General features: G+C 41.6%; 1 protein-coding gene across 3 annotated transcripts in view; it reads right to left on the reverse strand.

Annotated features, from left to right (window-relative positions):
• PCYT1B (phosphate cytidylyltransferase 1B, choline) overlaps positions 1 to 23,488 on the reverse strand; it is a 35,782-nt gene that overhangs the window by 1,633 nt on the left and 10,661 nt on the right. For 2 of the 3 annotated variants that reach the window (XM_057419554.1, XM_057419553.1), the window contains exons 2-7: positions 15,177 to 15,276; positions 13,667 to 13,783; positions 10,364 to 10,515; positions 9,356 to 9,434; positions 6,681 to 6,823; positions 4,380 to 4,568 (exon numbers count right to left, since the gene is read on the reverse strand). In XM_057419554.1, coding sequence (XP_057275537.1) covers positions 4,380 to 4,568; positions 6,681 to 6,823; positions 9,356 to 9,434; positions 10,364 to 10,515; positions 13,667 to 13,783; positions 15,177 to 15,276 — 780 coding nt within the window. Of the gene's footprint in view, positions 1 to 4,379; positions 4,569 to 6,680; positions 6,824 to 9,355; positions 9,435 to 10,363; positions 10,516 to 13,666; positions 13,784 to 15,176; positions 15,277 to 16,928; positions 16,978 to 23,488 lie in introns of those variants that run through there. The other variant, XM_057419556.1, reaches the window with a different exon arrangement.

Genomic DNA, 23,488 nt, shown 5'->3' on the forward strand with positions numbered 1-23,488 from the left:
GACCTTCCTCCTAGCCAAGGAGCATCTGGCTGTTCATCTTGCTCTTCCTCTTACTCTTTGAAATGCACTATTCCCTGCCAGCAGAGGGGCGGATGCAAGGTTTTCCCATCCAGTGTTTGCTACTCCTGGGGGCTAATGACTGAGCACAGGTACAAAACTTAACTGTTCCCCTGTGAGCTCCCTCACACTGTTTTTATCTTTATCACATTGGCTTTTATTAAGTTTTAGAGCCTGGATGTCACTGCAGTGCAGAATGATAGGGCAGTTGCTGCCTGGAGTCACACTTAATAGCATTCTCCCACATAGACCTATGGCATGTAACCTACCCCTGCACTCCTGCTGGGTCCAGAATAGTCAAGGATTCCTACAATCTCAGTAGTTAGCAGATGGTGGTTGCTCCTGATAAATGGTGCCAGGAAGCATTTGGATGGGGGGAGGGTTTCTGCTGCTGAGAGTTGTGAGGAAGTCACCAGGGCTGGCAAAGCCCCGGAGCCTATTTGAAATTCAGTGGTAGGACTGCAAAGTTGCTCTCTAGATCAGAGAAGCTGAGGTTTTGTTGCTTCATTTGGTCTGTGTCATGTCGCACTGAAGGTAACCCCCAACAAAAAATATGATGTTTGATATGAAACATCCCCTTCCTGAACAAGCAAACCACTGCACTGGCACCTCATCAGTCAGCCACTTCAGGAAGTTTGGTGACATTGGGATGCTTCACGGTGTTGTGGTACCGGTGCTGGAGGAGATTGAGGTGTCCCAGCTTGGCTGGTATGCCGTGTAGCAGAGGGAGCTTCACTGTACCGCAGGTTTACATGGTCAAGGGATGGAAAGGAGAATCTCCCCTTCCTGCTGAGGCCCTCAGCCAGGCTGTAGGACACCTGCTTTCCAGTCTCTGCTTCAGCAAAGAGCTTGTTGCTTGAGCAAGCCGGAGCACTCAGACCTTCAGCAGGGTAAGTGCCTGCTCAGTCCTGAGATAATGCTTTGCTTTTGTCAAACTTGCTACTGGGCAGAAGTATTTTGCTTATTTCTGAATTTTATTGCCTGCATGTTGACATTCTTTCAGTTTATGGAACAAGTGCAGGTTGGGCATTGCAGAGAAGCTCTGCACTAAGAGGGTGCTGAGGCACTGGCACAGGTTGCCCAGAGGAGCTGTGTCTGCCCCATGCCTGGCAGTGTTCAAGGCCAGGTTGGACAGGGCTTTGAGCAATCTGGTCTGGTGGAAGGTGCCCTTGCCCATGGCAGAGGGGTTGGAACTAGATGATCTTAAGGTCCCTTCCAAAACACACCCTTCTATGATTCCATGACTGCTGCTTTTGAGCTGCTGATTCTTTCAAGGCCATGCTCAAGTCCAGGCTGTGGACGCATGGTGAGGCCTAAACGCTGTCCCCGGGTTCTAGTTGCAACCTGCAGGATTTATCTTGAGCCCTTGCTGATGTCTGAGGTGATGCAGCCATTTGCAACCATCCCAAACTCCCTCTGTGCACTGCATAGGGTGAAGCTGGCCCTTTGAAGGTACACTCCTGAGGGAGACTAGCACAGAAACCCTGCCCTGTGAGCTTGTTTTCTCTCTGCTGACCTATGTGCAGCTGCCTGCTCCTATGTGTCTGAGGGGAGGTGGAATGAACCCTACTGCTTTCCCCTTCCCCGGGGCCATGTCTCTGCCATTAGGGTCCCCTAGTGTGTGGTCGTCCTCTCTCATGCCAGAACATGTGACTCTCTTGCAGAAAAACTACACGCAGGTGGGCAGAATTGCCAATGAATTATAGACGTCTTGACATTTGAAAACTGACATTTTGACCTTTTTCACAAATGGGCATTTTTCTGTGGGCTACGTGGCCCTTTCAGAAAAATGATGCTAGCATAAAGCGTATTATAATAATTATTTGTGAAATAATAATAGCATATTAATGGCATGCAAATTACCGATCTAGGAATCCACCATGCCCATAATGATTCCTGTACTTTTAATGTCAACATTAAAAGCAACATCTAACTAACAGTGATAAGGCAAATTAATGTTAATAACAGTTTTGACACTAATAGCAAGTTATCGTTATTTTAAAAGTCTTTCCTGTTGCCAAGGCTCAAAGCGTATTTAAAAAAGCTGCACCACCTCTCGGCTCGCTGTCACTGACGCTTTTCCTACAACACTGTCAGGAGGTTTCAATCCTCTTATTCTTAGCAAAGATCTCTGTGACTTCACCAGATTCCCTGCCCCATGGTCAAACACTAACTTGTGAAACAGGAGGCCACCCCCAGCTCTTAAGAGACCGTTGCAGAGCAGCTTTTCTCGAATCAGATTTGGTAAAATGTTCATCAGCAAAGGGCTTCTAAAAATGCCACCAGTGTGCAGTTGAGTGGGTAGAGCCAGGGGATGGGATCAAGGCTTTCAAATTCTTTTCCTCTCTGCACAGGCAAACTCATCTCACCTCCTCTGAGTTTCATGTGCTCTGTTAGCATTAGTTTTATTTATTCAGCACCTACGGCCACAGGACCATCCCACATGAGGAACAGTTGCCGAGCTCTATGGAGAATAACTTAAGAGAAGAAGCTTCATGTGGATGTGGTCAGTGCAGGTAAACCTGGGTTCTTCATCAGAAGAGTTGCTCTCTTCCCCTCCCCAGGGAAAATAAGCTATTTGATTATATGGCTGGGACTTACGTTATTCAGAGAGCACCTGCCTTTGCATGGCAGATGTTGTAAAGAGATTATAAAGATGCAGTTTCTGTTCTGAAGCCTTCACAGCCTAATTTGAGGGTTTTCTCAACTGAATCGTAATCAATATGGCATGTCATAGCTGAGAAGAGATGAGAACTCCAGTAAGAGGCAGGTACTATGTTATGTGCTTTAGCGGCACTGAGTTGTGACACACCTGTGATGTGGGCTACTTAATTCGCCACAGGTCTGTGACTCTTCCTGAGTGTTTGTTTATAAACAAAACCTCTGCTATGATCCTTTTAACACAAGGTACCTTTTGTGATGGGAAGTTCAGATATTAACTGATAAAGAGGGACCTAAGAGAACATTATGCGTGTGTTGACTCTTTATTCCAATAGTATCTGCTTCATGTTAGTCCTAAACTGTTTCTTCTGGCTTGCTGCCTCTGTTGACACTTTGCCTCAAACTGTAATCCATGAGCAGTGAAAGCTTTGCACAACCCTCCTGCACAGAGTTTACTTTCAAGTGAGGAGGCAGATGCCTGACTGTCTGTGTGCCACAATCTGAAAATGCACCTCTGAAGCATCCTGCTGTTCTGCAGGATCATTTGTCTAGCTCTTACTCTGCTCCCCTCAGTTCACCCTGCAGTGCTTGCTGCTCTCCTCCATGCTCGCTCACATTTCCTTGAACAGAGCAACAACTTCACTTAGAGCTTGCAATTAGAGCAGCACATTTGAGATGATGCCTGCACTGGAGGGTCTGGCTGGGGCTTGGGCTTTCACCAGAACACAGATGCACAGAGAGAGCTTGTTGGAAAAGGACTGACTCCCAACAGGAAGGCCTGGGAAGGCCCAAGAACAAATAAATTCTACATATAAATTAAGCTTTGCTACTGGTTTCAATGTAGCAAGGGGAAGTAGTACAAAAAGACGAAGCTTCTCAAGGCTTTGGCAAGCTATCAGAACTGAAAGATGGGGTCCAGGACTCTCTTGGGGCTCCGAAGTGTCACCAACTCACCACTCACTCAGTGCATGACTTTGGTTTGAGCAGGTGAGGCCCCAGGGTTTCCCCCCAGAAGGATGCTTTTGCAGACCCTCCACTGCCTTTCCAAGTCACCTGGGGGCCTTTGATAAATGGGCTCTGTGGAGCCAGCACGTACCAAGCAGAGCTTTCGAAGTGCTTCAGTTCCTAAGCCTTCCCTGCAGTCAGTCAGATGAGCCTGGCCACTTGACGTGTAAAATCACTTCTTGGAACTTCAAATTAGTAGTTTTTCAAGTTAGAAAATTGTCATCTTCTACTATTGAGTATAGAGCATGAAAATAACTTCTGAAAAACTTTTCTATGGTCTTCTTTCCCTCACCACTTCCAGTGTGTAATCCCTCTCTAATGTCTGTGTGGTCCCATTTAGTGCTAATGGGGACAATGGACTGTATTAGCCTGTTTACTTGTGTACTGATGTTACATAGCTCTACTGAATGCAGCATCACATTCGGCACCACACCTTGACAAAAGATAGAAATTATCCACAAAGAAGCAACAGTCAGAAGGGCAAATCCTCCCACTGCAGTATTGGCATGAGGTACTGGACTCAGCAAGCAGGTCTGACATTATCCTACTGTGCTGGTTTTCAAAACAAAGACTGCAGCAAAAGAATCTGCTCTTGACCTGTGTCACGGAGGAGAAATAAAAGCCATCCAGACTTCCTAGAATGGCAGAATACCTACCAAGGCTCCATCGGGTCCAAACAGCTCTAAGAAGTTGCCAATAAACTCCCTGGACTTTTCTTCCCATTTCTGAATGAGGTCATGGCTCTTCTCCTCCACCTTGTAAACAAATTCTTTTGATTTTTCCTCCACATTCTTGACTTTTTCTTTCATTTTGTCCACTTGGTTTTGAAAGCGGTATTTCTTCTCCTGTTTCAAAAGTGCAGACAGAGTTTAACATAGGGACTTGGAAATTAATTGGCCACTGCCAGCTGAGAAGAAGAAACAAATTGCATTAATGTATCCTAATACATATGGCCTTGGTTAACTATTCCCATGTTATTTTTATAAATGCAAATGTAACATTTGTGGAACGAAGTGCTGAAGGTACATATTGAAAAGACAGTGCTGGGTGATTACTGTGTTTAACCCACTGCATGACTCTTTCCATATTTTCAAACTGAATGCACTTTGAAAATTCTATGACTCTTGTGAAGGATACAAGTGACAAATTAACAGCTCAAAATTAGCAGTAAGTGGAAGGCAAATCTCCCTGGGTTTCCTAGCAAATGCAGCCTGCTGCTGGCTTGCCAGCCTGGGTGTTAACTTGGACCAGAATGCCTCTTTGGTTGGGTTTCTGCAAAGCATAAGCAAAACTCTCTTCAGCATCTTCTGGCTGCAACAAAGATGTGTGTAGGCCAGTGCCTTGTGGCCAGCAGACTTCACAGAAAAAGAGAGTAAACTCCTAATTGACAAGTAATGCAGAACAAGAGAGGAACAGAGAAGATAATGTTAGGGAGCTTTCCTTGGGCCAAGCTTCTAAAATACTTCAGGTTAAAGGGCTTTTGTCTTGAAAAGCTTCTGTACTCTGCAAACACACACAGCTAATGCTGTGCCCTTGAAGGTGTAATGGTCTTTTGTAGAAGCACAGATCACTATTAGCTTTTAATTTCCTTCAAACTTAATTTAATGGGCACTTGAATTTACTTTTAAAAGAAGTAATGTTTAGTGCTGAGGTGGGGTTTATTCTAGCTCATGAATCTCTAGAAGAACTGCCTTTGCAGGCCACAAGGGCAAACAAAATCCCCAAGGTCCAAAGAAATCAAACTCATTTTACACCTAATAGGTGATCAACCCTTCCTTTAGTGAGGAAACCAGCACTATTCTGCCTTTGTGAAATCCTGCGGTTTTAACCTTGAAACACAGTCTGTGGTGCAAATAACTATTTCTGCATTTAAATTACTATTAGCTAAATAACCAACTGCCAGGAGAGACTTCAGGATACATCAGTGCCTGAGGCTGGCGAAGTATACTTTATGCAACTGTATCTTAACCTCAGAGCAGCTAAAGGGTAAATTTGAGAGCTCCAACATTAAATTCAGTGCAGCATGCCTGAATTTAATGGATATTTGCAATAGTGATCCTTCTGGGTGGAGTACTTACAAGCAGGATTTGTAGAGGTGTAGAAGGCTAAAAACAAAAGCCCAGTGAAAAACACCCTGTGATCTGTTATTTACCTGTCAGACTTCAAAACAATAATCCAGTGCACAAAACCCTTATGAAATGACACAATTCAGTCCATCATAATCAGGCTGCTGCAAGTCAGCCCAGTTACAAGGGTGATTTCAGTTATGTGGGTTATCTCAAGGCTTTAAGTTAAGACTTGAAACAGAAAATGAAGGAAAGTAAACTCATTTCTGTCAAGTGTTCGCTCCTCAGTGGAGTGTAAGGTGCAATTCTGTACATGGAAGCTGAATAATTTGAGCCATGCTTTCAAATGGTGCTCTTGCCCTACAATTACAGTTTCTGGTTTCTTCAGCATCATGTATGTACCAACTACCTAACACACTTCCTTATCCTTTAAAAACCATTTTAGCTTTCTCTAGTAATGGCACTGCTTAGTGGTTGGTTTGGTGGACTTTTTGTTGCAGGGTAGAGGAAGTTTGCATATCACAACCTTTGCTTTCTGTGCTGTCTTCTCATAACGGGAATAAAGAAATTGTGTCTTGGTTGAGTGGCTGAGAAGCCTGCAGTGGTGGGGTGGGCTCAGCTCCTTCCTAGTCTGTCATTAGACCACCTACAGCTCAAGGAGGAAAGGGGAGCAGCAGCTTTTGTTATAAACATAAAAGCACAAGATGGAAATGAAGCTGCTAATTAATAGGAGCAATTAAAACAACCCTCAGCTTACCAGTTTCTTTTAAATTAAGCTCTTCCTAGCTATTTTAAAAGCAGCAGGAGGAAGACATTCTTTCATAAGCTTTACTCTACATTTGGGGTCCTAGGAAGAGCGTCTCAGAGGCAAATGCAGATCTGTGTACTTACATTTATAAAACTAACATTCAGCTCTTTGGCGGTGTATCCTCGTTGGAGATTGCGTCTGGCATACACGTCATAGTCCCGCACGATCCTTGTGATGATATCAGATGTGGAGATACCTTCAGTTCTCTGTGTTGGTACAAACATTCCTGAGCAAAGTGGGAAAACAAAGCCTGCTGAGAAAGCCCACTAGGATCAGGCACTGCAGCAGGTGGCTGAGGATGAACACAGAAACACCTGACCAAAGGGAAGAGACTTGCAATTCTACCTGTCTTATTCCTAGTTCTTTCCTGTTGTTCCTGTGTGAGCTTTGGGAAGGCACTAGAAGATACTGAACCGCTGTACTGTTCAGTACTTTTCCCTCAAGTCTTCAGAAGGAAGCTTCAGAAAGGCTACAACTTCAGTGTCAGCTATGATGTGGAAGTTATTAGACTGGCAGGTGCTCCAGAGCTGGGAAGGCTAAACCTCACAGCTGTGGCAATTCACTGAGCAGTTCTTTCCATAAGTGTATTATTTAATGTTATATAAAGGAGCTGGGGGTTGGCTTCCACTCATGCTATCAATAGGGCATTTGCTGCTTTCCTGCATATTTCCACTCTCTCCTCCACTCCTGCACTGCACCATCTGACAGTCTTTGTTCTGCTGAGTAAAACAGACCAACTCCTGGCCTTGGCCAAAGCCAGGAAGTGCCTTCAGGTAAAAGATGCATTACAAGAACTGGAAAACACCGTGGAGGTGCCAGTAGCTTGTAACAGAAAGGTGAAGCATAATGGCAGTGTGAACAAGCATGGATATACCACAGGGACTGAGGGTATCAATCTCTATAACCCCCATTTCATGTCCACTGGGCCATGTCAGTGGCTGCATAACCTCTCTCCCTGCTCTAACAGATCAGTCCCTAAGAAAACTGGCTGCTTATTAATAGTGCTTGTATTTTCATCAACACAGCTGGGTTATATACTGCTTTTTAATTGCTCCTCATTGAGACAAACTCACTTGAACTGTTAATGCAAGTCACAAAGGCAATAATAGCAGAGTGCTAGCACACCTTGGTTTAGTAGTTATTTAGGGCTACAAAAAAAATTACTTCTCTCATGGGTAATTGCAACATCAAGCTGCTGATGAGAGGGAGCTGAGAGATAAGACTGGAAATGGTTTTGCAAAAAAAAAGTAGTGCTTTGTCTTAAAAGTGTGCTATAGCTACCAGCAAATTAATCCTCCCATGTTCTTGAAGTAGACAGGCATTGCTACCTAGTTTCATAGGGTTAGAAAAAGATCTGGAGAAGGAATCAAGCAGCTTAGCAGTCTCTTGTGACTAACTGCTATGTGATAGTTTTTCTTTCTGATCTCTAATTAATACTCTGCTAAAAGTAGATTATTTTAATCATGAGCAGAGAGGTTTCCCTGATCGTGCTTTTCAGGCTTGCAGCAGTCACTCAAGGAACTATTTTTGGAAGCAGTGAAACCCACTTTGAGCCAGAAGCCTTTATAGATAAGAGCTACAAGAATACATGAACAAATCCAAACTCTACCCTTGCTAAAAAAAGCAGAACTGATTTTAAGAAGGTTCACAAACCCATGTATGAGAACGTTACCTTTTGTCACTGATGTTGCTTTCATATGTTTCACATGTTGGACTGATTCATGTTTTCCAAACTAACTGTTCAGATGTGCAGATGTTTAGTCAGCACACAGTTATCCAGCTTAACATCCCTGTGCCATCCCACCCACTGAAGAGAGTGGGGAAATGGGAGCCCATGGGACTCTACACAAGTAGCTCCAAAGTTCCCATCTGCTTCTCTGCTCTCCAGCAACCTGGTGTGGAAAAATGGGAGTACTCATTGCCTAGTGAAGTCAGTTGGTGCTGGCTCTGAAACTGTAGGACAGCAGTTTCCAAAGGGTTGTGAGTCTGACACCACAGTGAGGTTTGCAAGTAGAAAAAGATCAAGAACTGCTGCTATAAAAAGCTTATTCTTGCAGCTCAGTTGAATACATTGTATACCTTGAGAAGGTCACTTTGCATGACAAGCTTGCTCTGGATGTTTTTTTTAAGCCTCCAATATACATGTTTTTGTTTACAGAGAGAGGATGGATTTGCCAAAGTTCAAAGCAGCACCTCTAGGGAGCAGGAGGAGGAAGGTATGATCAGTTCCTCCTCTGGCACTGTTTACTGTGTTAGGATAGCTGCTGCTGGCAAAAGTGGGTTAACATTATCTCCTCAGAATTAATTCAGCTTCCTTGAGCAGTGAAAAGAACCCACAGTGCAAAGCAGAAGTGGATCCTAATGACTCTAGAAGGCTGCCTATGCTTGCCCATATTCAGGACTGGGCTGTGTCAAGGAGTCATCAGTTCACAGTTACCAACAAATATCTGAAGTTGGCTGGGCTGCTGTAGGAAAAAAACTCATTTTCACCCACTCAAAGCTTTTACTCAGGGACACATAAATTGCTTTAAAAGCCCAGATGGGACTGTTTCATGACAGATCTGAATGGTTTCCTGGGCGTTATAGCAGGAATTCAGCTAAGGACATTCTTTGTGGTTTTACAAAGTGAATCTTCCTGCTGGAGTCAACAGTACCTACTATTAGGGTGTAAGAGAATGTGATATTGTGTCAAAAGGCAGTAAAAGAATTTGAGCTGAGGCTGAAAATGAAGGTGCTAAAAATGAAAAGTTGCCCTTACCTGCCTCCTTTATGTGTTTGTATACATCATCCGAGCCAGCGGAAGAGTACGGGATGTCATCGTGGGCTACAAAGTCAATCTGCCAGTGAACAGAAGAAGAATCACATGCCACCATCACTGAATTCTGGTTCAGTAAGGGGTCGATGTGGAGGATCATCTCTTTTCTCGACTTCAGCTGACTTGCTTTTGACATTCTCATTCTAAAGCCATCGCCTAGAATATTGCACTAGATTTAGGCCTACAACTGCTGTGTTGCATGATCAATATGAAAGAACAGAAACCTTGTCTCCAGAAGCATTGCCATGAACACATCATTCTGACTGGCTCTGTGCGACATTCTGTAGAAAATGAAGATGCCTGTTCCTACTTTTGTTGCTACTGGAAGAAATAAGTCAAGTGGCAAAGCTTTCAAAACCATGGGGGCAGGATTCTTTATTCTGCCTCCTTAGGGCTGTGTATATATATGTGTATACCTAGTACTGTCTTTTTGTCACCCAATGATGTGGGTACTAACATATATCTGAGTTATTTATGCTTTGTTAAGTTTCATATATATTTCAAGACAGTCAATAGCATGTAAGAAATTCTATCCTGCCTCTAAGGGGACACATGACATTTTTATGTATTTCTGGCCAATTATTTCATCTGTTGCCATTAATAAGAAATGTGTCTTTTATTTGGGACTCTAGTCATTACATGATAACTTTTGTGGTTTATGATCTCCTTCCCTGGAAGTCAGTTTGTGAATAATTCTTCAGTGTTACTTTGCCATTCAAAACTCCCACTACAAGAATCATCTCAGTGTATTGAGGAAAAAAAAAAAAGGCAAGACAAACACATTTGCTGAAAAAGGTGGAGGCAAAATGCACCATGTACAGTGTTTTTTTCAGTGACTGAAATTAACTGAATTAAATAATTTGTTACACCTAATAGGATTTCACAGACTTGCTGTTAATTCTTAATTGTCAGTCTACAAAGGGCAAGGGAAGAATACGGGGAGAAATGTACCTTATGTTTTTCAAGGAACTCAGGTGTCAGCGTCCAGGGTGCATCTCTGATGACCTCATCCACATAGCGACAGTGTCTGAGGGCTTCGTATCGCTCAGTTTCATTCATCACAGTGAAGCCTTTGAATTTATGAGTTAAATCATCACTGCAAACTGAAATATGGAAGTATAAACAAAATGGCCCCACAATAAGTAGAATTAGCATAACCAGCAGCTGATTATTTCTTAATTATTCCATTAAGGACTTAGTTACTAGCTTAGCTAATTTTGGGGTGCTCCAGGGCATCTGAGTTCTGCTCAGGGTTAGCAGGTACAACCATAGACTTCTGAGAGAGCCTTTCCTTTCTGCAGCTGTAGCCAGAGGCCCAGTGATACACTGCTGAACATCACTGGTGGTCCAGTATGCCCATGTTAAGGCAACTCAATCCCACTGTAAGCGGGGGTTTCATGGGCTGTGAAATTTCAGGGGCAATGGTTAGTGCTTTAGAAAGAGTTCAGAAGTGCAGTTTTGGCAATCACAGAATGTTTGCAAACTTAACAAAACAGTCGAGGCAGGAAAGCGCCAGTGGACATCACCTAATGCAACCTCGCTCCTTACAACAAGGTCGAACACAGCAGATTGCTCAGGGCCTCATCCAGCTGAGTTCCTGAAGATGGAGACCCCTCAGCTTTTCTGGGCCTTCCCACTTTTTGTGCTTATGTAAATGATACTCTATATGATGAACTTGCCAACAAAGATTTAAATCCCAGCAGAACAGTTTCTCACTAGACACTGATGGAAAACAGGCCATGGCACATTTTATAGGAATCTGCCTCTGAATTTAGGTTTGAGTTCAGCAGGTTTTACAAAAAGAGAAGTAAGGCTTGTTCCATGTTTAAATAGGAAATCACAGAAGGAATATCCATAGAAAGGACTGGGAGAAGCCCTATGCCCTAGTGGAATGGGCAGATTTAAAAGCCTGTAAATCCTGTGTCCTTACCTCTGATACTCTGTCCTTAATACTTTGTCACATTGCTTTTAAAATGAAGGGAAGCAACACCCATGTTACCAGAGGACTATAAAAGTTGGGTATTATCTTTCTATGTTTCTCAGAATGTTGCATAAAACAGTGACTCATCCCCATTGTAACTGTCCAATATTACAGCTACAATAGTCATTTGACACTCCAGATGGAATAATGTGATACCCATTTATAGCTGGGTTGACAGTGGTGGTCCTTCAACACATGTCAAACCTGTGCCTTTGGATCTCACTCATCTGTGACACTGAGACAAACAGTAAATATACTTGACAAGTGATAAATGCAATGTTATTAGTGCTGCAGGGAAGTGTGACAGCAGCCCTACAGCTGCTGCTTCTTTCTAATTTGAAAACATCAACCTATCAGGCAAGGTGCTGGCAAAGATGCTGCCCTTTTTTGAGAACTACAATGGATGTTCTTGCTGTGATGGTCGTTAAGGACCTTTATAGTAGCAAAAATGTAGGAAGGCTCTGGAGTGCATGCAAAATCCAAAGCCAGATAATACACATATGAATTTCAACTAGCAGAATGATACTCAATCCTATTATGTCATTTTTGATGCCTGCAGACAAGAAATTTAATGGAGATCAATGCATTTTCAGTAGGAAGATCCCATCTGAGATTGTATTTATACTTATTTACAGCCTTTATGTCACCTTAAAGCTACAGTCTTCTGGAAAAAGGCTCTACTAAAATTATTGGAAAGCAGTAATTTTTGCTTGAATTCTGTAGAAAGGTTTGATCTTATTTCTGATTACTTTTGTTAATGTGCAGTGCAGATACAATATCTTCATTTCCCTTTGATTCTGTCATCCTGCTCTAATGATTGATTTGGGAAGGTATAAAGGTCTACTAAAAAATAACAATTGTAGCTCCAAATAATTGTCTTCAAAATGAGAAACAGAAGGGGTTGGTTGTGGTGCCCACAAAGACTTATGACACCAGTGCTTTTGCAGCACAAATTGTATGTGGGTGTGGAAAGGCGCCCATTTTTCAAACATGCTAAGACACAGTGCCTTGCTGGGAAAAGGTGCTGATGAGTGCTGGCTGCTTTGTCCTTCACTCCAAAAATAAGGGCAAAATGAAGGTATGTCATGAATTTCAAAGGAGCCAGGCTTTTGCCCCAGAGCTCCTTTACTGATCTGGGACACCCCCCACTCCTTTAAAAGCAACAACAAAACCTACGTAACTTGGAGTTTTTTTAAACCTCACAGTCTTGCACCCCCACCTGCTTCTTCTGCAAGCTATCTGGCTGAACAAGAAAACAAGAGTCATAATGTTTCCGTCATAACAAAGGGATGTCTCCTTTCCCTCCGAGGGAATTACCTTATTTCATAAATTTAAGAGTAAACCCAAAAAGTGTGTTTACAAGGAGCTTTTCCTCTTCCTCTATCTTGGGGTTTTTTTCCTCCCCTTTCAACTGATGTGGGACAAAGATGCAAAACAATGCATCTTAGTAAGTGTCTGAAGGCTGCATTCACATTTGCTTTATCATCACTGCTGCAAGCATTTGAGCAGCTGAAGGTTGCTGTGAAATGTTTATGAGAGGCATATCTGAGCCCCAAAAGTGCAGGGAAACTGGAACCAAAATGTATGTTTATGACGCCCCAGGAGAGTAGAGCTAGGCAGGAAAGAGCCACCCTCCAGTGACAACTCAGGCGCACACCAACTGCTGAACAGCTGTTAGGCAACCACACAGCAAGAAAAGAAGATACTCATAGCAAAAATACTTACAAGAAAGTAACCTGCCCAGGGACACTTGTGAGCTAAAAACTACATTCAAATCATGACCTATATTTGGGCCTCCAATGATAAGAGGCCAGATTTAGCTTCTCTCCTGATGAAGGCTAGGTCTGCACACACACACTGACCTGGCAGGCAGGAGCCGTGGGCTGTGCCTGGCTGGCAGAGGGACTGAGAAGCCAGAAATAAATGAGTGGTTGATCTCATTCACTCATCTCCATCTTTGAACAATTTTGAGTGAATAACTGAAAAAGGTAAATTATTCATATGGAGCTATTCTAAGCTCAAAGTCATGCAGGCACCTGCTTTAACTAAATGGGAATTGTGCCTGTACTGCTGAGGGCAGAATTTGACTTTTACTTTAATTGATGCAATTGTAAGATATAATTCAAGGCAAATGGCCTATAGAAAGCCCCCAGAGTGAAAGCAGCGTTCAAAGTCATAGTGTATAAACAACTGGTGGTATGGGTATGGCAATAACTCTCTGATACTGAAGCACAGAAGCAAAAATTCAGTGCAATAAATAACTCTGATCTTACCTCCTACTAATAAGTAGCTATTTGGAAATAGAGTTTTGGCTTGCATAAGAGCTCTAGCATGGCCAGAGTGGAAGAGGTCAAATATCCCATCTGCATACACTCTGACAGGTCTGTCAACTGTGGAAAAAGAAACACAACAGTAATTTTTCAGACCCAAACAAGTTGCACTTAATTGTACTGGACAGGCTTTTGTTCCCAGATGATTGTGGAGATTCACCCCAGTTCTGATGCTCAAAGGCACCATGGGTAGACTTGGAGTGTTTTATCCTGCTCATTACTTGTCCTTCTCTCTGCTCTCTGCTGTTTTCTCTCAGACTTAGCCTATTTATTATCATCCATCATCCCTATATTCTAATTTAGCAAAAATGTCATCTTCCTGCCTCATTCAGGGTTCCACCATATGCCTTGTTCTTTTCTCTCTGCCTTTCTAGTCAGTTCTACCTTCTGGATTTTTCTTTTTTTTTTTCCATATTTTTTCATATCATCTCCCTTTTCCTCCTCTCTTGTCTGTGACTTTCTTTTTTTCACAGCTTAGTGCTGTAAAAACGTATTGCTTATGTCTTCTACATAAACTTTCACCTCCCTTCTTTCATACTTCCACCAAGCTTTTCTCTCTAACAAGCCTATGATGTCTTTTTCTTACCATCCTCCTGCTATTACCTTTATAACTCTTACTTTCTGTATGACATCTTCAGCAGCAGGCTCCAAACAGAAAAAGGACTTGCTTTACCAAATGACACAAGTAACAGCTGTGCCATTTCCAAGCAAAAGGACAGTGGAGATGAGAGCAACAGAGCTCCAGCCTTCGTGGACTGTACTTCAGTGCTACAGAGAGATGTCTCTGCTGTCAGGACATCCCAGGGAGAACACTGTTCCTTGCAGAGCTGACTGGAAAGCTGCGGCTTACCCCTATAGAGTGTACACGTTTTGAAAGCTTATTTTAAATAAGTAAAGTAAGTAAACAAAAGTGCTTTTTTTTTTAAGTCTCTTGTAATTTAGGGGGCGCTGAAGTACATATCTGGGACTTTATGTGAAATCATCCCATTTTTGCAGCCCAGTCACAAACATTCAGATAAAGAAATTGGGCATGGTTTCTTTGCAGACAGCAAATGGCCTTTAAGGCCACTGAAGATCTGACGTGATCAACAAGAACATTAGCGAAATAAGATTTCCAGCATACAGGGGCAACATGGGAAGAGAATCCAGGAGGTAGCCACTACACAAAACAATTTTCAGGCTGTCTGAAGTGGGCTGACAAGCCTTCCTTCTGACCAACATGTGGACATCCATGAAAACATCAAACTCTAACTTGAAATGTTTTCTCTTGTTTTTTTCTCTAACAGAAGATAATGGCCCTATAGTTGCTGCTTTCTTCCCCATTACCTGACAGCACCAGATACCAGACTGGCCTTTCTGCTTCCAAGTGGAAGGCACAAGTGGGCATTGACAGATATAAGGGAGAGCCTGTGCTTTGGGAGCACCCACTGCTGATGCAGTTCTCTCCACATACCTGGTGTTCCCAGGCGGGCTTGTGCGATGGTTAGCTTCTCATGGGGAGCTTGGCACTGACAGCTTGTTTCATCGGCAAATGGAGCAGGTGTTGTCAGAGTCTGGAAGGAGGAAAAAACACAAAGAAAATAAAAATATTTTTCCATCAAGTAGTTCAAAAAGAACCATCTAGCTAGTGCAGGATGCTATAACCTGGCTTAATGCTGGTTTGTTCTCTAAGGTGTTTTGCTTTTTGGTCACCCCTTTTGGAGCATACACAATTCACACAAGGTAAAATGATGAGGAAAAGAAAGCTTTCCAAACACATCATGCAACCTAATTCTTTGTTGAGAAGCTCAAACATTTTTGAGGTGGGTGCATTTACAACTTTTTTTTCCTGTTTGCAGAACAAAGTCAGGTTTGATGGTACAAGCAGCTTAATCCTTTGTTAGGTCTCAATGACTCCAAAGGCCCAAGATGCAAAATGTGTTCTGCTACCTGTAAATAATAGCTGGGAAAAATAACTGGGATTTGGAAAGTTTCAAATGAGCCACCTCTTCATAAGCACCAGCTCTTTCCACTGACATCAGTGGGACTGCGGGTTGTTTTGCTGTGTTTTTAATCAGTATCTTATATAATTTCGAGGAGCCATTCAAAACAATGCAAGAATGCAACCAGAAGCCCCACCTAACTAAAGCTAACCAGGCTGCAACTCCTTTCTCTGGTCTGACACATACTGTAATAGTACTAACGCTCTGCAATCAGAGCACTACAAGAGTAATTGCTCTGAAGAGCTTACAGCCTAAAGGTACAAGAGAGGGAGTAAGGATGTATGAAGAATGACGTGGCATTATCTGTCAGGAAACTTGATTTCAGAAACTGTATTTTCTGCCCATGCCTATGTAGGATGTTATCAGCGATCAGAACCAGATATTTATTACCTTCCATATGGTCTGATATGAAAAAACATGCTTCTACTGCTCTTGGCTTGAAATCTTTAAGAAATCATAGCTGAATTTTGGGTTGCTTTGTTTTTGTGAGATGAGGTGATGGTTGAGGCAAGCCGAAGGAAATCTATCATTCACTTTGCCTCTACCACAATTTAACTGGGACCCTGTGGCCTTGCAGCTGTGGTTTGGTTGGGTTTTGACAGTGACCGCTCGTGTGATGCACAGTTGTCATACCAGTTTGAGTATCCATGGTCTATCATAACAGAAACTCTTTCCCCCTTTACACTTTTTTTCAGCTTTTAGATGCTGAATGCTTTTATTTTCTTTAGCATCCCTGAGATGTTTTAAGACATGTCATGCCTAATTGCTGCTGACTATGGGCTCACTGGCTTATTGCATGGAAAGCTCAGAGTACAGTAGTAAAATGACAGCAAAGACTTAAAGATTCAAATCCAGCTCTTTCTGCTGATTTACTATTAATTTTGTCTACTGAAAGCACTAAAATTTTATGCAGACTTCTTCCCCCCCCCCCCCATTTTTCTTTCCTTTCCTTTTTTTTTTTTTTTTTTGTAATCTTCAGTGTTGCAGGAAATCATCATCACTAGTATTTTAATGATGAAAATCACAGCATCTCTGTACAGACAAGGTTAAAAATGGAGAAACTATGACCAAGTCCAGGTTTCTGGGTTTCATGAACAGACGCTGTTCATCAGGCCACCCATGCTGCACAGTGTAGAACATTACACATAATCATACCACACCAGCTCCTTTATTTTCTAAATACTGTCTTTTTGCTTCTGGCTTTGTGATCTCTGTGTGCTAACCTGTCTTTTCATCTCCAAGCTAGGTCAAGTTACACAGCAGCCCTTACAGCCTGATTCCTGCTGGGATAAAGATGAAGGCAGAAATGTTAAAACAATAATGGCTATGGTCTGAGGCCTGCAACTGGGAATCAGATCCTAGCTCAGCATAGGCTGTTTCCTTGGAGATTACTTGAAGAAAATAGGCCAGGTTTGCAGGAAGCTATCTTTCCCCCCTACCCCAGGCAAACACAGTGATGCTTTTAATCCATGTAAATGCCTTTGCCACACTAAAATTTTTCCCCCAGCCTCTGCTCAATGAAGAACCACCTCTATAAGCTTCTCATCCGTCCAGCTTTTGTAAACGCTCATCATTAAAGTTCACTTTATGGCCAACCAGACCTGTCAATATTCCCATTACCCAGTGACCTCTAAGTCACTGGATATGAAAATACATTGAATACAATAGATTAAAATCAGCAATATTTCACCAAAGCCACATAGAGAAATGCATAAATATCACGTGCTGACAGATTAAGGGAAATACAGCAGTAGCTTCCCAAAGAGTAACTATTTCATTTTATGTGGCTTAGAAAAAATGTTGCTGAGCTTAACAAAAAAATCTTGTGAGTAACATAAGATGGGATCATTTGAGCATAAGATAAAATATTTCAAGAAATTATTAAATCCCAGAAATAATTTATCACACCTCTTTCAGTCTGCATATAATTGCTTGTATTCTTTCCAGCTTCTTGTCAGTATTAACTAGAACTGGGAGAAGAGAGCAAGTAATTTACATAGCAACTTTTCATTTTGGTTAATCCATTAAATTACTTTTAGAAGTTTGCTTAGTTTTGCCAATAATCAGATGGCTAGACAAAGACTTTGTGCAAATGTACTTCTGTCTTTCCCTGACAGATTTCCCTTCATCTGTGCCTTCATTATTTTCTAGGCATTTACATTTTGCAATTAGTCAAGCAAGTCAAATTAGCCTTGTATTTTGGATCAAGGTGAGCTGCTGAGATCTGCATCATCCTGTAGCAGGGTGCTCTACAGCCTAAGTGCAAGTTTAGTGATGCATTATCTCATTTTGTTTGTTCAGCACCTGCCTCCTCCTTGTGTAATTTGGTATTTTTGTACTGGAAGCTTCAGTAAATTCATCCATAGTCACCTGTTCCCTGCCTCTATCTTTTCTCCCCTCAGTCACATTTTCAGGCTGAAGAGCTTTGCCACATTTATTTGTATGGAAGCTGGCAGGCAACTTTGATTATTTTTTGTAGCCCTTCTCTGTTAAATGCAAGGTGAGTTTTACAGTGTTCGAACTGATAATTCCTCTGGCTTCTAGAGCTTTCATAGATAGGAATAGAAAATCATTTACATGGTGCTCACGCTTTGTGGTTATATCTTTGACAACATAAGCACCTTACACCTGGTGTCAGCAAGGAGACCTTACTTTCATTTAAGTAGACCAAATGCCACATCATTACTGTATTATTAATATGCAGTGTCTACAGAAAGCTTATTACTTGTTGTAAATGGAGAGTCACTGGACTCTCTCCATTAGGACATGTTAGTGATACTTCAGAAGATGTTAAAAAACTCTTGCAATGCAAGGACTATTTCCTGGGAATGAAGATGCTGCATTCAATTATAATTTAATTCACTTCCATCCTGTCCAATAACCCCTGCATATCAGAAACCATTCATTCTATGACAAGTTTAAATAGTATCTTACTTGCATTCTCACAATTTTGCAAAATAACTGAATGATGCTCAATAAACTTCAGGACATTAAAAGATGGAAGGTAGGTAAAGGGGGGCTTCCTAGCAAATGCCTCACAGTTTCATTTGCACCCAGTACCATCTTTGTAACCCCTGACTATATTTAATGAGATGGAATCTCAAAGAGAAGAGTAGATTGTGGTAGGCAGCTCTGAGCTGGTTCTGTGGTGAGATACTTCGTGAAGAAACCCTAAGTGACAGCTAGAAGCAGCTTATTTTCAGATATATCTCAATGCTGCTGTTCTATTATCATTCTTCATAATAGCCATTTAACTCAGCTGCTAGTAAAAAAAATAAACATTCATAGCTTATGTTTCCAGTGAAGTAAAAGGAAAGTGGCAATTTGTAGTGGAGTCATACCACTGAAATAACAGGTTAAAGGCACAAGCAGCTCCACACACTCTCTTTTGTTTACAGGATATAATTAATTGGGTTGTTTGCTTGTTTTCCACGTTTGGTTATTGGTTGTGTTTTTTACATAGCAGCAAGGAAGACAGAAAATTTTTTTAAATGAGCAAACGTAGATCCATCTATGCCATAGTGCATCTGCCATTGTGGCTCTGCCTGCAGAGTAATTGCGTGCACCATGTGCTAATGGAAGGTGCCAATCTTTCATTTTCTCTCCTCTTTTTTTCTTTTTAAATTCACACAGCTACACTACCTTCCTCACCACATGACACAGACAAAACTGTTGTCCTCTTTGTATACAGAAGAGTTGTATCGTCATCTAAGACTTTGCCATCAACAAATGTCTAACAAATTTTCAGGTCTTGAACCACTACAGCTACACAGGCAAAACTTGGTAGAGCAGGCTGGGCCTGTGCTTTTAAAACAATTGAGCTGACAGACAAATTCTGTGGGAGGTCTGATGCTGTAATCTCCTTTTATCTCAGAGGCAGTATTTAAAACACATAACTCATTTTACTGGAACAAATCATGCGGGTAAGATCTGCTCATGTAAGGAAAGATTATTTTGGGAACCTGCTCCTGATGTTGGCAAACAATAATTACAGGGCAAGAAACACTGACATCAGTTTTAAGGCATGTTTAAAAGAAAAACACTATCAAAACTCTTGAGAATGAATTAAAAATACATGCTGAATTTCTGAAGTATGAATACTCTTTGCAAGTGGAAAGACCATGTTAAGGACTACCAAAGCCTTCTCTTAATGGTTCAGGGAGTGAACATTATGAAAGATGAAACTGAGGTTGTCTCATATATTGCCTTTAGTAACTTTGACCCAAACAGTTAAATTTATGAGCAGTTAAGTAAGTCGTAACTGAGTGTTATTGGTATGTGCCTCCAGGTAAGTTTTTCACAAACAATTCCAATATTAATGCATGTATAAAAAGAAAACCTAGCCTGTTCTCCCACAGTTCTGCTGACTGAGGGAAGTGGACGTAAACTAAAAACAGGGCAAACTAACCTAAAAAGAACAATAACTTAAAAAAAAAAAAAAATCATCTGTTTGCAAGCATTCCAAATTGCCTTATTCTCAGTTGCTCTTTTTGGGCTTTATCTTCAATCAAATATACTTTGCTCCTTGTTAGTATTGTCAGTAATGATTAAGTACAAGATGCAACTAAAAATGGAAGATATCACACAAGAAAAGCAGTTCCCACTGCCTTCTCAAGAAGCACAATGATGTATATATGTACAGATTAATAGATTATGAAACTAGAACAACTATTATATAATCTAGTCTAGTACTTGCAAAAGGCCAAAGAATTTCATGACAGGATTCCTGTGTGACAGCCATAACTTTTGACTGAACTGGAATATGTTATTTAGAAAATAAAACTCATCCTAGAGGTAGGATGGCCCCCAAGTCAAGCAGAACTCAAGTGAAAGAACTGCTGCTGAAGCACCTCAATCTCCATGAACAGCAGCTGGAAAAGAATCGTGACCCTTGGCAGCTTACCCACCTGAGCCTGCTCCCTCCACAGCTGGAAGGAGCGCTGCTTACAAGTGACCCAGGTAGGACTCACTGAAAGACCAAACTACAGCTAAGGTGGCATGCAGCCTATGAGCCTAGATATCCTCTTGTCCTGATGGCTAAAGACCTAGCCAAGCTGTCAGATGTCCCAGCACTGAGGAGGGATATGCAGTATTTCAGGATAAAGAAGTGTGTGGCTCCTTCAACAGGGCACTGATTATCACATGGAAGCCTGCAGACACCACGGCAAAACAAGGACATTGCAGCGGGACCACAGAATCAAACTGCCCATGGTGCATTTGCAATTCAAAACTGAATGGCAGGTGCTTGCTGGCCCACAAGTAATGCTGAGGTTTGGCCACAGTCAACAGACCAAAAACATGTAACCACTGCTCTAATGCCACTCTGTGTTCTATTGATCAATCCAGAAAATGGAGATAATGTCCGTTCATATGGTTTAGATTTCTAATACCCATTTCTTTTTGCTTGTACATTACTGTACACACCTGATGTATGGCATAAAGGACCTAACTTCATCTTCAATGTAAGCAAGGGTTAATCTACTGAAATCAACTGAGTGATAGCTAAACTACTGCATGAATCTGACCCAGTATTCAATCTCTACTTGTGCTTCTACATAAAGAAACTTAATGTCTATCATCAATTATTTCATGTCAGATGTAGGCCAGCATTTTGTATAAACCGTTACTCAAAACAGAGCTGTGTTGAAGCTAAAAACCCCACCATTTTTCCTCATGCACAGGAGGCACATAATCTCTGCAGCTCCCCAGCTGGCAGAAGCACCCTGGGAAGAAGTATTTTCCCAAAGGGAGTGCACTGGGCTTCTCTACCAAATCCCTGAATCATCCAGTGCCTTTCACAGGAGCTTTTCACCTTATGCCATCTGTCTACGTGTGTGTAGGAAAGGAAAGCAGATTACACGGAAACAAAGGTATAAGCACATACTGGGATAGACAGTTCTGGCTGCATTGAGTGTCTACGCACTATCCTGGACGTGTGGTTATGTGCTACACATACCTTTTGCCTGGGTGGTTAGTATTTGGTTCCTAATTCTTTATTTCTTCTGTTCCATATCCATATATGTGTTCAATTATTTTTTTTACATTTTATAGCTATGTTACATTATAATGTTGTGTTTTTGAGGAGGGAGCAGAAGGAATCTATTTACACTGATTTTCTTACTCCTTTTTAAAGATATGATACAAACCTTCACAGTAATGACAACAGCACAGTTTAAGAAATTGGTAATATTCTCCTAATAAAAGCTGCTTCTAAAATAGAACTTCATATATACATTTGACAGCAAGGAATGCAATACATAGAATGTAATGTTTTCTCCCTGTGTTTGTGTGTCATTTGTGAATCCTGCAAAAATATCTGTAGTTCTGCATGAATATGTATCTTCAGAGATGGAACTATGACATTCCAGAACATAAACCAGTTTCATGTCCTTTGATGTAGTAAAGGGAAATCACAGCAGACTTTTGGTGTCTTTTAAGTGCAGCAAGATTTTTACATGTCCCCATGTGCCAACCATATCTGGCATGTTTCTATGGGTTTGTGCTTTTATGAAAATGAAAACTGACCCAGAGCAAAATCCAAACTTGTAAAGAACCAAAAGATATTTGGTCAAATAAAGTCATTTGGGATTCCTTAATTGTAAGGCTATTTACATATATATATTTATTCTTAGTTCCATACTGAAGTAAACAGATGGCAGACCCCCTAAGTCATAACATCACGTGAGAGAGAAACAGATGCATAGGACACTTCTAAACCACAATAAAACCTCCTAAATTCATCATTAGCTCCTCTGATTAAAATTGCATATACTTTTCAGTGACACAGGAAAGATAAATAGTACGCTCATGGAAATAAAACATCTGAAATCACTCTAGAGGTTTCATCAGACCCTCTCAAAATCTCATTTTCAAATACAGAGGGAGTAAGGCATCCAGGGATGAAAACATAGGAATCCGAGGCATGCAAGGTTTTGTTGCAATTATTTCAAATGTTGTGCTTAACATTTCATTGCTTAGCAGCAGCAACAAAGAAATTGTCTAAAGGAGTCTAGTGCCCTTTTAAACCATTATACAGCTCTGAGTGAAAATACTAAAACATTCTCCTCTACCCTTCAATAAAAGTACCCCAGTGTGTTCCAAATGTCCTCAAATAATTTGAAAAAAATTCATGTGCTCTCATTTCTTCTAAAAAAATCAGTAAAATGGCTAAAGCAGCCAATACCTAAAATGATGTGAGAACTGTGATCTTTAATTGTACCTGAGTCTCATTCTCCAAAGTACTGTAGATTCAGTGGCCACAAGATAATTGATACCTATTTCCTATTGAACTGTAGAAGTCTGTAGCTTCTGAATCTCAAGTCAAGGCAGTAGAAATAAATCCAGGCTTGGGAGCAAGCACTGGGATAGCCAGGGTGAACCTCAAATGGCCCTGATGCTTACAGTGCCTTTGCAGAACATGTTTTATCTGCCACATGGATAGTTCCTAGGTCTCCAGCTACTCTGCCCTTCTAGTGGTGATGCTGAGCAGAAAAAACTAGGTGTGTACTTCTCACGGGGCCCTGATGCCATTTCCTGCACAGGCAAATGAGATCTGGCCACAGCTCGAACTGCCTGAGAAAAGGCATCTGATGGTAGGCAGCACAGATCTCATTTAACAGTGATCTCAGGTACAGCCCAGTACTCCTGGGATCACATTGCCAAGGACAGAGCAGACACAGCAAAATGCACCTATCTGCTTCTTTACATCATCTTGAAGATAGATTCACTTTACTTTCAATTTATGAAAACTGCTGCTTAACTCCTGCCTGGCCCTCTACCTATC

This window comes from Pezoporus wallicus, unplaced genomic scaffold (assembly GCF_028554395.1).
Source record: "Pezoporus wallicus isolate ANWC-B61680 ecotype Strahan unplaced genomic scaffold, APGP_CSIRO_Pwel_v1 contig_5767, whole genome shotgun sequence".
NCBI classification, from domain to species: Eukaryota; Metazoa; Chordata; class Aves; order Psittaciformes; family Psittacidae; genus Pezoporus; species Pezoporus wallicus.